The sequence below is a fragment of the Haplochromis burtoni genome, unplaced genomic scaffold (assembly GCF_018398535.1).
Source record: "Haplochromis burtoni strain Fernald_Lab_line unplaced genomic scaffold, NCSU_Asbu1 Contig_342, whole genome shotgun sequence".
NCBI lineage: Eukaryota > Metazoa > Chordata > Actinopteri > Cichliformes > Cichlidae > Haplochromis > Haplochromis burtoni.
In genome coordinates this window covers 162,665-176,578 of record NW_024582703.1, presented here as the reverse complement: position 1 = coordinate 176,578, position 13,914 = coordinate 162,665, and the positions used below count along the sequence as shown (strand labels likewise).

Genomic DNA, 13,914 nt, shown 5'->3' with positions numbered 1-13,914 from the left:
TTAATGGATTGCTTTTATATAGCGCTTTTCAGGGCCCTTAAAGCGCTTTACAATTCCACTATTCATTCACACACTTATTCTGTCTTGCCCAAGGACACAACGACCGAGACTGTCCAAGCTGGGGCTCAAACCGGCAACCTTCCGGTTACAAGACGAACTGCCAAATCTTTGAGCCACGATTAGTTAAACATTGCACATAACAACTGGAATGTATTAACTCTTCTTCTGTTTGCCACTTGTAACATGGGAGTATGCAGACTTTACACACAGCTAGTGAGCATAGCAACCAAGGCTGGAGAGAGATGAGAAAGAGAAGAGTACAGAGAGATGAAGGGCGGTGATGGGGAGTAAGGAGAGCTGTGAAGAAGCCTCAATGCAGTCAGGGACGCAAAATGAAAAAGAGAAAAATGAGCTTTGTGCTATCATGGCAGAAGTCATTGACCACAACAGACACACAAAGGGAGAGCGAGCAAGCGAGCGAGGGAGGGAGGGAGCTACGTAGAGCTTTCAGTCTGTTTTGGTGTCAGTTGTCTCAGTGCCACAGCAGCAGGCAGCATGGAGCTGGAGCCTCAGAGATTCAGTAAGTAAGCCTTTGCTCCTCTTTTCTGCTCCTGGTTCTGTTTGCTGCTCCTTTTATGGCTCATCAAGCAGTCAGATATAATTTGTACTTGATTTGAAGCATTTGGCTACAATTTAATTGGTTGGACTGGTTTACTGGGGCTGCGTGGCATAATGAAAAGTTATCGGTGTGCTTAAACAGTAACATGATGGTTGAGATGTCTAATTATTATGTTTGATTGTTAACATCAGAAAACTGGCTGATGCTGTGGAAGATTTTGGTTGGCTGCAGTTCTTTTTCATGTGTTACCATTCATGCTCATTTATCCGTGTCAGTACATCAGATGTGTACAGTCTACTCCTGCCTCCAATCTAGTAATGACCTAAAACTGAGAGAGGCAGAGAGAGAATGTGCAGACGAATGGAGATTCATACATTTCTGATGAATCCATCACTTGCTCATTATGTCTTCAGCCTGCTGAGCTTCAGCATGAGGTTAGGTGGAGGCTTGCCTTTTGCTTCTCTCTTTGGTTGTTTAAAGGTCTTTTTTCAGTTATATTCATCCTCTGAATTATGAATTATCTGAATATAAAGACATACACAGTTTAACGTTTAAGACTCAAACTTTTTTAAATCGATTTGAAAGAAAAATCAACTAATTTCACAAAAATTTGGGACCCAAAAGTGAAATGTTTGCTTGCAGCTGAAGAGCAGAAGGCTTAGCAAATACAAATGTAGTATAAGCATATGCTGACTGTCAGTCCAGAGCTGAGTGTGAGCCCATCATGACACAAAGAAACAGGCCAAACATTACTCTAGCCCAGGGGTAGGCAATCTTTCTGATGGCAAGTGCCATTTAAAATTTCCTCAGAGGTCAGTGTGCCATGATTGCATTAGCAATAAATTTAATAACGCTCTATGATAACAGTTATACACTATATAGAACCACTTTATAGAATTATATTTGTTTGCAGATGTTGGCAGCTATCAGTGAATAGTTATCAGCTATTTTGAAACAAAAAAAGACACTTTTTATCCATAACAAGAACTCCATAACAGCAAATGGACTGTAGACAGGAAATACAAATGCTATTTATGGTCTCCTCACAAGAATGATAAGAAAAATAAACTGGGCCAATATGGCATGTTTGTTAATACACTCTGATCTCTGGTCTCCCACTCAGAGACACAGGTCTCCGAGTGTCCAGCATTCAGACGGCTACCTGAGGACACTCATGTGAGAGAAAATCTGCTCACACAGACATGTAGAGCCAAATACTGTCAATAAGGCCTCTACAATATTCTGAAGACAGTTAAACTTGTCAGGTAGTGATGTCCAGCAGGTGAAAATGCAGCTCCATGAACACGCATAGCTGTGGATTCCAGCTGTTTCGATGTTGCATTAACTGGCTTTAACTCAGCCAGTTAATGCGAGACAAATCCAGCTGCTCATTAAAGATTTCTGGTTTGATCAGAAAATAAAACATTGGTCCATACGCCTGAAAGTCCCAAAAATGCATTGTGTGTCAAGTCTACGGATGTATCCGTGTCTCTCTGTGGTGCTGATGATGTGCTGAGCGGAAAACTCCTGAAGCTTTTGAAGTGTCGGAATGTGGAAAGCTAACAACGTCCCTCTTACCAGTAGGCTAAGTTATTTTTAGCCAATTACAAGTTGAATCTCACCCCAACCGGTTGCAGCAGATGGCCCCGCCCCTCCCTGAGCCTGGTTCTGCCGGAGGTTTCTTCCTGTTAAAAGGGAGTTTTTCCTTCCCACTGTCGCCAAAGTGCTTGCTCATAGGGGGTCATATGATTGTTGGGTTTTTCTCTGTATCTATGAAGCGCCTTGAGGCGACTTTTGTTGTGATTTGGCGCTATATAAATAAAATTGAATTGAATTGAATCTGGTACTTGGGGTTGTTAGTTAAGATACCGTCATTAAGAAGAGGCACAACTAATGTGTCTATACGAGCTGATTTGCAATGTGCACCGCTGGCACGGCCATTTATTTTTTGATGCACCTTCTCAGATTAATTCACTGCGTGTCATGCACAAGGCTGGACTGGGACAAAAAAACAGTCCGGGCATTTTGACTAAAGACCGGCCCACCAGGTATTAAAGCCATAAAGCCTTTGAATGAAAACAAACGCTGTTGTAACAGTGATGTACGCTGTCTTGTTGGTATATGTGTGATTTCTGTACATTTTACATCAGATAAAAACTTTGGTTGTAAGCTTCAGATAATTATTTAAGAACAGCCAGACATTTTAAATGAAAATAAGAAAGTATTTCTTTGTGCCCCCCTTTCCCTGTTAATACCCTACATGGACCCCTGGCAACACTTTGCTAGACCCGCCCCTGCACAGTTATCAGCTGTCAGCTACATAAAAAAAAAGGATCCCGGTGTTATTTGTCTCTCAGAAACAGTTCATAATGTCCCTTCAACTCATTCATGTCACCTAAAAGGTAAACCTCCATCACCTGTTCAGCTCTGATGATTCAGTAAGGACATCTCCTGGTTTCATCTTCATGTTTCCCTCTCACCAGATAACCAAACCGACATCATGACCAGCAGCTTTTACAGCTGTGGCTCCAGCAAACATCAGCTGATACTAGAAAGTAATATTAAATAAATTCTAATAACAGCTGATCAAGCTTAAACGTGCTGCTGTTGTTTAGCGCGACATCTGCTAGTTTCCTCTTTCTGGCGCAAAGTGGGCGATAAACAAACAAGAGAGCCGATCAGCTGATCATTGATCAGTTTCATGATTGAAGTAGCAACAGGCGAGAGAGGGGAGAGAATGAGAGAAGAAGAGGCAGCTGTGCAGCAAAGACAAAGAATAAATCCCCCTTTGTGTCTTTTCATTCTAGCTGAAGTACGGGACAAACTGCGTCCCCTCTCAGCTCAACACGAAACATAATGATTTCTCTGAATACGAGACGATTCCGTCTTTTTACGGGACGGTTGGCAACTCTACTAACTAACCTTATGAATTAAATAAAGTTCAACATCAGTAACATCAAAGCACCCACCCAGCTGTATAGAAACTCCATCATGCTAGCTAGTATGCAGTACGAGTTATTGTAACTGACTGTAAAAGTCAGCACAATGAAAATAAACTCCACCTAAACTTGATTTATATCTGACCCAGACAGACTGCAGGTCATAACTTCTTACCTGAAGTTCAGTTCACCTGACACTTGGACCGGAGGCCGCCTTGGGTCTCTGCTCCTCCTGCCTCCGATCTCCCTCATCCACGTGCTGGCCTCCACCACTTATTAATTTTACTGAATCTGTGGAAGCTCCGCGATGCCACCACCAAACAACTGAGTTATTTTTACACACCGGCCAGCATCTGGCCAATCCAACACCTTTCATTGTTTATACCGTTACAAAACCCCCCCCAAAAAAACCAAACAAAAAAAAATCATCAGGCCACCGAGCAAATGCCCGGTGGCCCGATGGCCAGTCCAGCTATGGCCGTGCCATCAGTTAACCCATGCCCAGGGTTGCTGACCCCTGCTCTAGCCTCACGCTAATCAGCACTGATCACTGACACCAAGTAACACTGTGGTTTAAAAACAGACAGCAGTAACACTGAGCTCAGTTTTAGATGGCAGTACGCAGTAAAGACCACACTGTGCTGTGCAGGTCACAAAGGTCAAAGGTCTTTTCCACCTTGTATGTGTTTCTGATGGAGTGTTGATCTGTTTGACAAAGACGCAGAGAAGGAGAGATGAGCTTTATTGGATGTAGAGAGGTTTGATATTACATCAGTCTCAAGCCCACTGATGAGATGATGGCAGAGACAGAGTGGGGGAGAAATGACGAAGGTTAGTCTTTGGAGACTGAGTTAGCTGAAAGAAGTTCTAATAATGGATGGGTGAAAAGATAAGTGACAGATGAAGAAGATAATGTGTTAATGGAAGGATGGATGATGCAAAATGATGGCACAATGGCAGTATTAAAGATGCTCTGCAGATGCCCCCACCCCACCCCCAACCTAAACCCAGTTCAATGTGGTGTTTGAGCATTATAACACACACAGATATATATAACACAGTTATGGTGCAGTTCTCTCATTTCTTTCACACAAAGTAATCAGCTTTACTCGCTGGATGTTCTGCAGAAGCTTGAAGCGTCCTGCTGGGATGTTGACTTTTACAAAACTGGTTTACTGAAGAAACCTCTGTTTTGTTTTGTTTATTTTCCTGAAATCAAATAAAATAGGGTGGGAAATATGACTTTTTCTTTACATTATTAGATTATATTAGTAAAAATCTAATTAATAATTCGATTTTTAAATTGTTATTTAGATCATTATATCTCTCGGTTGGCTTGTGAACACCTTGGACAAGCTGGAAGAGGATGTTATTATTGTTACTAGAAGCAGTAGCAGTAGTGTTATATCCCCATGTATCTCATCATGAATTATTTATTAAATTAAATGAATCATAATGATGATGCATCAGGGTGCTGTTGGTGTTTGTTTTGGTTTCCTGGATCTGTTTGGGTCAGCTCTGTCAGGTTTGGGAGAATTTTATTTGAAATTGTTTTGGGTCCAGTACAGTTCAGGAGTCCAGAGGTAAAATTTAATGCAACTGTTTCACGTTTTGGGTCAGCTCAATTCTCACCTCAGTAACCTTAAACACACAATTTCAAACACTTTTTCTATTGTGAGTAATGCTTCTATTGTAATGAGATACTACATATTTATCTGTTTCAGTGTTATTTATGTAGAATCAGCCCAGATGAATGTTACCTCAGGGACAGGACCACACTTGACAATACTGTAGAGCAGTGGTCCCCAACCCCCGGGCCTCGGACCGGTACCGGTCCGTGAGTCGTTTGGTACCGGGCCGCGAGAGTTGAGGCTCAGGTGTGAAATGTATGGTTTTCAGGGTTTTTATCGGTTTTCAGCGTTATTTTGTTATCGTTTTTATCGTTAACTCGGTTTTCCTGGGTCTTTTCACGTGTGTTATGAATAAATCTTCTTTTTTTCGGTACCGGTACTAGTTTTATTTTGTTGTATTTATCCGCGACACCTTAAAGGCCGGTCGTGAAAATATTGTCAGGCATAAACCGGTCCTGGTGCAAAAAAGGTTGGGGACCGGTGCTGTAGAGAGATGATTTAGTTTGAGTGACAGGAATAAAACAAAGAAACAACATGAAGCACACATGACGCGATCAAGCTGTCCTACCTTTCATTTCTCAGAATGCAGTTGTACACCCAATACAGAGTTCGGAATATTGTAATAACAAACAAAACATTTACACAAAACCTTCCTTACTCAACTGCAAAATGGGAAACATAGTCTCTTAAATAGACCTTGCTATCACAGTAAATTATTCATGAGTATTTCTGTGGGTTTCTATGGAACAGTCTCCTGTATGTAAGCCCCTTAGCACCAGACAGACTGTGTTATTCTGTTCAGATTAGTTGGTGGCATTGTGTCACCTGACCATAGAGAGATAACCCTCCACAGGGCACTTCATGTGGTTTTCATACAGCTGGAAGAATATTCTCTGTATTAGCAGATTCTTCTGGATCACTGTTGTCTTTGTGTTCCTGGTTTGTTCCAGCAGTCTACAGGGAGTGCAGAATTATTAGGCAAATGAGTATTTTGTCCACATCATCCTCTTCCATGCATGTTGTCTTACTCCAAGCTGTATAGGCTCGAAAGCCTACTACCAATTAAGCATATTAGGTGATGTGCATCTCTGTAATGAGAAGGGGTGTGGTCTAATGACATCAACACCCTATATCAGGTGTGCATAATTATTAGGCAACGTCCTTTCCTTTGGCAAAATGGGTCAAAAGAAGGACTTGACAGGCTCAGAAAAGTCAAAAATAGTGAGATATCTTGCAGAGGGATGCAGCAGTCTCAAAATTGCAAAGCTTCTGAAGCGTGATCATCGAACAATCAAGCGTTTCATTCAAAATAGTCAACAGGGTCGCAAGAAGCGTGTGGAAAAACCAAGGCGCAAAATAACTGCCCATGAACTGAGAAAAGTCAAGCGTGCAGCTGCCAAGATGCCACTTGCCACCAGTTTGGCCATATTTCAGAGCTGCAACATCACTGGAGTGCCCAAAAGCACAAGGTGTGCAATACTCAGAGACATGGCCAAGGTAAGAAAGGCTGAAAGACGACCACCACTGAACAAGACACACAAGCTGAAACGTCAAGACTGGGCCAAGAAATATCTCAAGACTGGTTTTTCTAAGGTTTTATGGACTGATGAAATGAGAGTGAGTCTTGATGGGCCAGATGGATGGGCCCGTGGCTGGATTGGTAAAGGGCAGAGAGCTCCAGTCCGACTCAGACGCCAGCAAGGTGGAGGTGGAGTACTGGTTTGGGCTGGTATCATCAAAGATGAGCTTGTGGGGCCTTTTCGGGTTGAGGATGGAGTCAAGCTCAACTCCCAGTCCTACTGCCAGTTTCTGGAAGACACCTTCTTCAAGCAGTGGTACAGGAAGAAGTCTGCATCCTTCAAGAAAAACATGATTTTCATGCAGGACAATGCTCCATCACACGCGTCCAAGTACTCCACAGCGTGGCTGGCAAGAAAGGGTATAAAAGAAGAAAAACTAATGACATGGCCCCTTGTTCACCTGATCTGAACCCCATTGAGAACCTGTGGTCCATCATCAAATGTGAGATTTACAAGGAGGGAAAACAGTACACCTCTCTGAACAGTGTCTGGGAGGCTGTGGTTGCTGCTGCACGCAATGTTGATGGTGAACAGATAACACTACAAATCCAGATGCACTTTGAGTCAGAAGTGGATATGTCTTTTTGTGTTTTGGCAGTATATTGAGAGTTATGGTTCACTGAATAAATGAATGAAATTTTTTTTGTTAGGCAATAATGACTAATGTCACTGCCAGTTCCTATAGTAAACAAAACAACTAAACTCTTCAACATTCAGCTGATATGAGTTGCAGAGAACAGGTGGTTCAAAAAATTCTCAAATCAATTGCAATATTCGTCCTTATAGAGCAATACAGCAAGTTACAGTAAATGAATGTTTAATAGAAATAATTGTAGTTTTGTCGCAACATGTCCAGATAAATTGCACTCAGCAACGTGCTTGAAATGCTGTCCTGCATTTAAGCAGTATGTTCACCTCTGTGCTCAGGAGTGCTACTCACCCGTATTGCAGTGTGAGCCTGTGCGGACTGTCGAGGGTCAAGAGGCTAGAAACAAGGCGTTGATACGACTGGGAAACACTTGTGCCTGAGGCACAATTATGAGGATCAGCTCTACTCTAGACTATTTCGTCTTTTTGTCCTAAAAGCCGGGTAGAATAAAGCCTCCTCAACAGAAAGGGCTTTCGGGCAAGAGAGTAAATCCAGTGTTACAACAAGATAGACTAGGACATACAGGGGAAGCTGGATAACTAGCAGACACAAAGGTGGAGGCATGAGACATCACTGATGCAACAACCGGCTAGGGGAGAGCCATGTTTCGTTCAATAATGACATTCGCTCCCCCACATACGTAGTCACTGGATCAAGCACACATTGCACCTCTTAATTCCCGTAGACCTAACTCCCACCTCACCTTCCCAACCAGTAGATCATAACTATCACAAGCTGCTAGGTGATCCGGTCCTCAACTGTGCCCAGAGTGGAGCTAACTTTTTGCTGGTTGGTCTGAGGTCTGATTGGAGACATCAGTCCGAAGACCCATTGGCCGGTTCAGCCGTGCTGCCTCTCTGAAGACTGAATACTACACTCGAATGTAACCACTTCCTCAGATACTTGGAATAAGACATACCTCATCGTGTTCCCCATCTCCGAGACGGAGGGTATTACTTTTCCAGTGTCAACACTAGGGCCCGTGATAATTAATGATGAGTCTGTGTCGAGTTAACCTCGAAGACCACAATAGTCTCAGTGGTTAAAGTTGAAGACCACGGGGACGCTCCCTACTCCCAGACTTCAGCACTGCAGAATGCATCTCAAACGTACTCCTGTTGGATGATCGCAGGAGATGGAAGATACTGTGGTCACTCCTACGGGAGAGAAACATAACTGCAGACAGGAACTATCGTGGACTACCAGGAACTGACCCTGCACAGGTCAGGTGATTTGGAGATATACCTGAGTTCACTTACAAACTGAGGTAAACCCAGCACTTGGAAGGCCGAGTCTCTTTTGGGACGAGTCCTTACTATCCAAGAGGATCATGAGCTTTAGCATTTATGCTGTGCATGCTGGGGGAGCACTGTCGAGATCAAAGCGAACGCCTAACCACATTGGATGGCTGGCCTCAATGTGTGAGGATCTCCAAGTAAAGACATTGATACTCACACCTAAGGTAGTCCAGGTCCGTGAGCGAATTACGAGCCCTGGCACAGGAAATCACGTGGCCGTACGCAAACACTGTGCTGTACAGTACTCTCCAACATATGAGTGCTTATTAGATATTGTTTCATTCTTAGTTATTTTGTGTCTTAATGTTTAATGGGCACGTAACAAAATTTCCGTCAAAAAGTATTGATTCTGATTCTGATAATGAATTCAACCCTGGCCTGACAGCAGAGACATGTATCAGAACCAGGACAGTACTGGTTTTATGTGATTTAGTAATATCCCACTAAACACAGGACATGAAACATGCACATCACGTCTGTATTGGTTCTGTTGCTTAATGAACAGTTCTAGATGTCTATACGATTCCAAACCAGGTCCACAATTTGGACGTCCAACCATGACCCAACTCAACATTTGACCTTTGGACTGGGTAATTTTTTTGGACGTCATGTGGACATCGATGACAGGTGCAGGAAATTTACATTTATGATGTAATTTTTTATATTTAATATCAACATTGTTGTTATCAAAAACAAACACGATTTATTATGTGTCAGCCTATTCATTTAGTCAGTCCAATTTAATGTATTCTTTGTTGTTATTTTACATTTTCCTGTTTTTCTTTAACTGGTTTATTTCATTTAATTAATGAACTTGTTTGAAACCAGGTTAAACTTATGAACTGGAACATCAACTTTGTCAATTTTACAAACTGTCTGTCAGAAGCTGGGGACATTTCTGCTCAAAATCCACCGTGCAGCTTCTCACTATTGTTTTGGCCTCAAGAGCCCGCGCCATCTTGGAGATGTTGGTACCACAGAAGAGGGGCCTGAAGGCTTTGGATCTCATGTCCTCGGGACCACAAGTAAGCCCGCAGCATGAGCGAAGTGCTCCTTTGAAGTGACATCTTACTATGTCTGATTTCTCAGACTTTTTATCTGATTTAGTGCTCAGCTCAGATAAAATAATTATTGTGGGTGATTTTAACATCCATGTAGATGCTAAAAATGACAGCCTCAACATGGCATTTAATCTGTTATTAGACTCAATTGGTTTCTCTCAAAATGTAAAAGAACCCACCCACCACTTTAATCACACTCTAGATCTTGTTTTAACATATGGCATAGAAACTGAACATTTAACAGTGTTTCCTGAAAACCTCTTAGCTGATCTTTCCTTATCATCTTCAATGCCCTGTACCAACACAGAGCAGAGCAGCTACTCTGAACGCTACTCCAACAGAGGTCGATTATCTTGTTAATAATTTTCACCTCCTCACTACGTACGACTCTGGATACTGTAGCTCTGGTGAAAACTAAGGCCTCAAATCAGAAGTACCTGACTCCGTGGTATAATTCTCAAACACGTAGCCTAAAGCAGATGACTCGTAAGCTGGAGAGGAAATGGCGTGTCACAAATTAGAGGATCATCATTTAGCCTGGAGAAATAGTTTGCTGCTTTATAAGAAAGCCCTCCGCAAAGCCAGAACATCTTACTATTCATCACTGATTGAAGAAATAAGAACAACCCCAGGTTTCTCTTCAGCACTGTAGCCAGGCTGACAAAAAGTCAGAGCTCTTTTGAGCCAACAATCCCTTTAACGTTAACTAGTAATGACTTCATGAACTTCTTCACAAATAAAATTTTTATCATTAGAGAAAAAATTACCAGTAATCATCCCACAGATGTAATATTATCTACAGCTACTCTTAGTACCATTGATGTTAAGTTAGACTCTTTTTCTCCAATTGATCTTTCTGAGTTAACTTCAATAATTACTTCCTCCAAACCATCAACGTGTCTTTTAGACCCCATTCCTACAAAACTGCTCAAAGAAGTCCTGCCATTAATTAATTCTTCGATCTTAAATATGATCAACCTATCTCTAATGATCGGCTATGTACCACAGGCCTTCAAGCTGGCTGTAGTTAAACCTTTACTCAAAAAGCCATCTCTAGACCCAGCAGTCTTAGCTAATTATAGGCCAATCTCCAACCTTCCTTTCATATCAAAAATCCTTGAAAGAGTAGTTGTCAAACAGCTAACAGATCATCTGCAGAGGAATGGTTTATTTGAAGAGTTTCAGTCAGGTTTCAGAGCTCATCACAGCACAGAAACAGCTTTAGTGAAGGTTACAAATGATCTTCTTATGGCCTCTGACAGTGGACTCATCTCTGTGCTTGTCCTGCTAGACCTCAGTGCAGCATTCGATACTGTCGACCATAATATCCTATTAGAGCGATTAGAACATGCTGTAGGTATTACAGATGCACTGCAGTGGTTTGTATCATATCTATCTAATAGACTCCAATTTGTGCATGTAAATGGAGAGTCCTCTTCACACACTGAGGTTAATTATGGAGTTCCACAGGGTTCAGTGCTAGGACCAATTCTGTTTACATTATACATGCTTCCCTTAGGCAGTATCATTAGAAGACATACCATACATTTTCACTGCTATGCAGATGACACCCAGCTCTATCTGTCCATGAAGCCAGATAACACACACCAATTAGTTAAACTGCAAGAATGTCTTAAAGACATAAAGACCTGGATGGCCGCTAACTTTCTGCTTCTTAATTCAGGTAAAACTGAGGTTATTGATCCTGAAAACCTGTGTCTCAATCCAACTGTGGTCTGCAGGAGTATGCATTCATAGACGTATACACAGAGGTTTACCACCTGACTATTATATTTTCCACATTAGCAGCAGAAGCTGTATAGGCAATTGATTCATCGAATGCTAAGTCAGCAAATGACATTAACATCTGAACGCCTAGTGGGAAGGAGCTGCCACACTGTTTGAAAGCGCTGTGTTCAGTTGGAATGGCATAATGAGTGAGTGTGTAAGATGCAGAGTTAGTCCTAAAGTTAATCTGGCATTCATTTATACAGCAGTCTAAGGGAAAGACATACAGTGGGGGGGAAAAAACTCCATTAAAGAGCAGTCCTATTATTTTTTCCTAGTTCCCTTCAGAAAGATTTAAAAAGCTAACTGCGATGCTTTGGAAGTTCGTTTACACAATTCTGTTGATAAAATGGAGAGCTCTGAAGGCTTCCAGTCCTTTTCTCTTGTGTACGACAGTAAAGGAAATGCTCTACTGCCTCCTCTTGATCTTCTACACGAGTTCTATGTTCAGTGGATGATGAGATCAGAAATTGTGGTTTAGTCTTTGTTAGGAGCTCACTGCACAATTTTAATGAAGTGGAAAACTGTAGCTCGGAATTGTTCTGCCTCTTTTTTTCCTCCTCTTACATAATTTAAACAAAGTTGTTTGTAGTATGAAGTGATTTGGACGGGCTGTGCAGCACCTGATGTTGTACATGATGTAAAATTGTTTTTGCCAGAAATGACTATTTTACCCGTATAAGCTCTTCATCTGCACTGACACATAAAATAAAACATTAATACAGGAAAGTAAGAAATATATTACTCCTTTTGTTTTGTGGATAATCAGTGCAGGAGTGCATTGAATTATTGGAAAAAGGTTGAACTGTTCGTGGCATTGTATGAAACCATACCTGAATGCATCTTTCATTTTTTTAAATTTTTAATAGTGCCTTTTTCATTTTTATAGGGGCACAATGGTTTTCCTCATTTTCTTCCTTATGCACTTTTTCAGTAGTTGTTACCTACTCTAGACACACTAATCTGTGTTCCATGTAGATACAGTCCTACAGGAAACCAGCATCAACTGAAAATTCCATCCTCTGGGAAACCAATGGAAATCCAAATCCTCTTAAATTTATAATTGAATACAGCAAAAATGACCAGGGTAAAAGTTGTAAGTGCACAGTTTTGGCAGCGTTCGATCCCTCTGGTGTTTCTGTTGAAATTTGAAATTTTACATCTACATCAGGTCGTACACTGTTGCTTCTCTCTCTGTGTCACCTTTCTCATACATGATTTAAAGCTATGCCCAAACATTAAAAAATCACTTCATTACATTTTCTCCTTTTCTATGTTGTACTTTAACATGGTCCATCATTAACTCCATCAACCTGACTTTCATCAGCTCAATCTCATGAAAATCATCAATCAATCAATGCATTTATGAGCACATTTAAAAACAACACAAGTTGACAAAGTGCTGTACAAAGTAAAAAGTAAAGCAAACACAAAACAAAAACTCAGTCCCAATTAAAAGTTTTCAGATGGGATTCAAAGATGTCGAGTGTTGGACAGATCCTCACTTGAAGAGGCCGCTCTGTGTTTCAGTCTGGTTCTAGGAACAATCAGAAGCAACAATCAGCTGACCTCAGAGTTCTGCTTGGAGTATTTCTGTCACGGTCTGCGGAGACAGGCCGTGTGGTGGTGTGTGTGATGGACCCAGGTGCGTACACAAGTGAGTAGACGGGAGTGAACTTAACAGAAAGCGAGCCTTTATTATGGCTGAAGACAAAGTGTACAAACACAGCAGGGATAGCGTGACTAAACTAGACTATAACTAAACTGGGAAAACTAGTACTGTGACAAACTAAGAAGACTCAGAGACTATGGTGATAACTGCAAAGACTGACCGTGAAAACATGGAGGTGGGAAAACAGACGACGCGACACAGACTGCATGAAACACAGAGGCTGTGTCCCAGTTAAGAGACTGCACACTTGAAGTACGCGCACTACGCGTACTACGTACGGTGCGTACTATAAGTACGAGAAGTGCGGAAGTGAGAGGCTTGTGAAATGGGACGGTATACGCTTCGTTGCGCTGTTCAGGTTGCCTAGCAACCATGATACAAACCGTGAGACACGGTACATACAGCATTGTTTGACAGAAATGAAGGAGAAAAATGTTTTGTTGGTCATTCATTTTTGTCATAACATCACTTTGATTAGTTGAGTATCTGAGGCTGAGACCACAGGACTGTAAAACATGATTGTTGGGCTTCATTTCTGTGCTGAACAGTCATTTAAGATTAGTTAGTAAATAACAATTAGTTAATGTTGTTCATGAGACTAAAGTCAACTCACTGTGGCAATGTAAATATAATATGGCCAATATTAAAGTATTGTCAGATTATTATGAAAAAAAAAA

General features: G+C 41.5%; 1 protein-coding gene across 1 annotated transcript in view; it reads left to right on the top strand.

Annotated features, from left to right (window-relative positions):
- Nucleotides 1-320: 320 nt before the first annotated feature.
- Nucleotides 321-13,914, top strand: part of plch2a (phospholipase C, eta 2a) — a 163,020-nt gene continuing 149,426 nt past the window's right edge. The window contains exon 1 of the mRNA XM_014340216.2: nucleotides 321-580. Coding sequence (XP_014195702.2) covers nucleotides 556-580 — 25 coding nt within the window. The 5' untranslated portion in view covers nucleotides 321-555. The remainder of the gene's footprint in view (nucleotides 581-13,914) is intronic.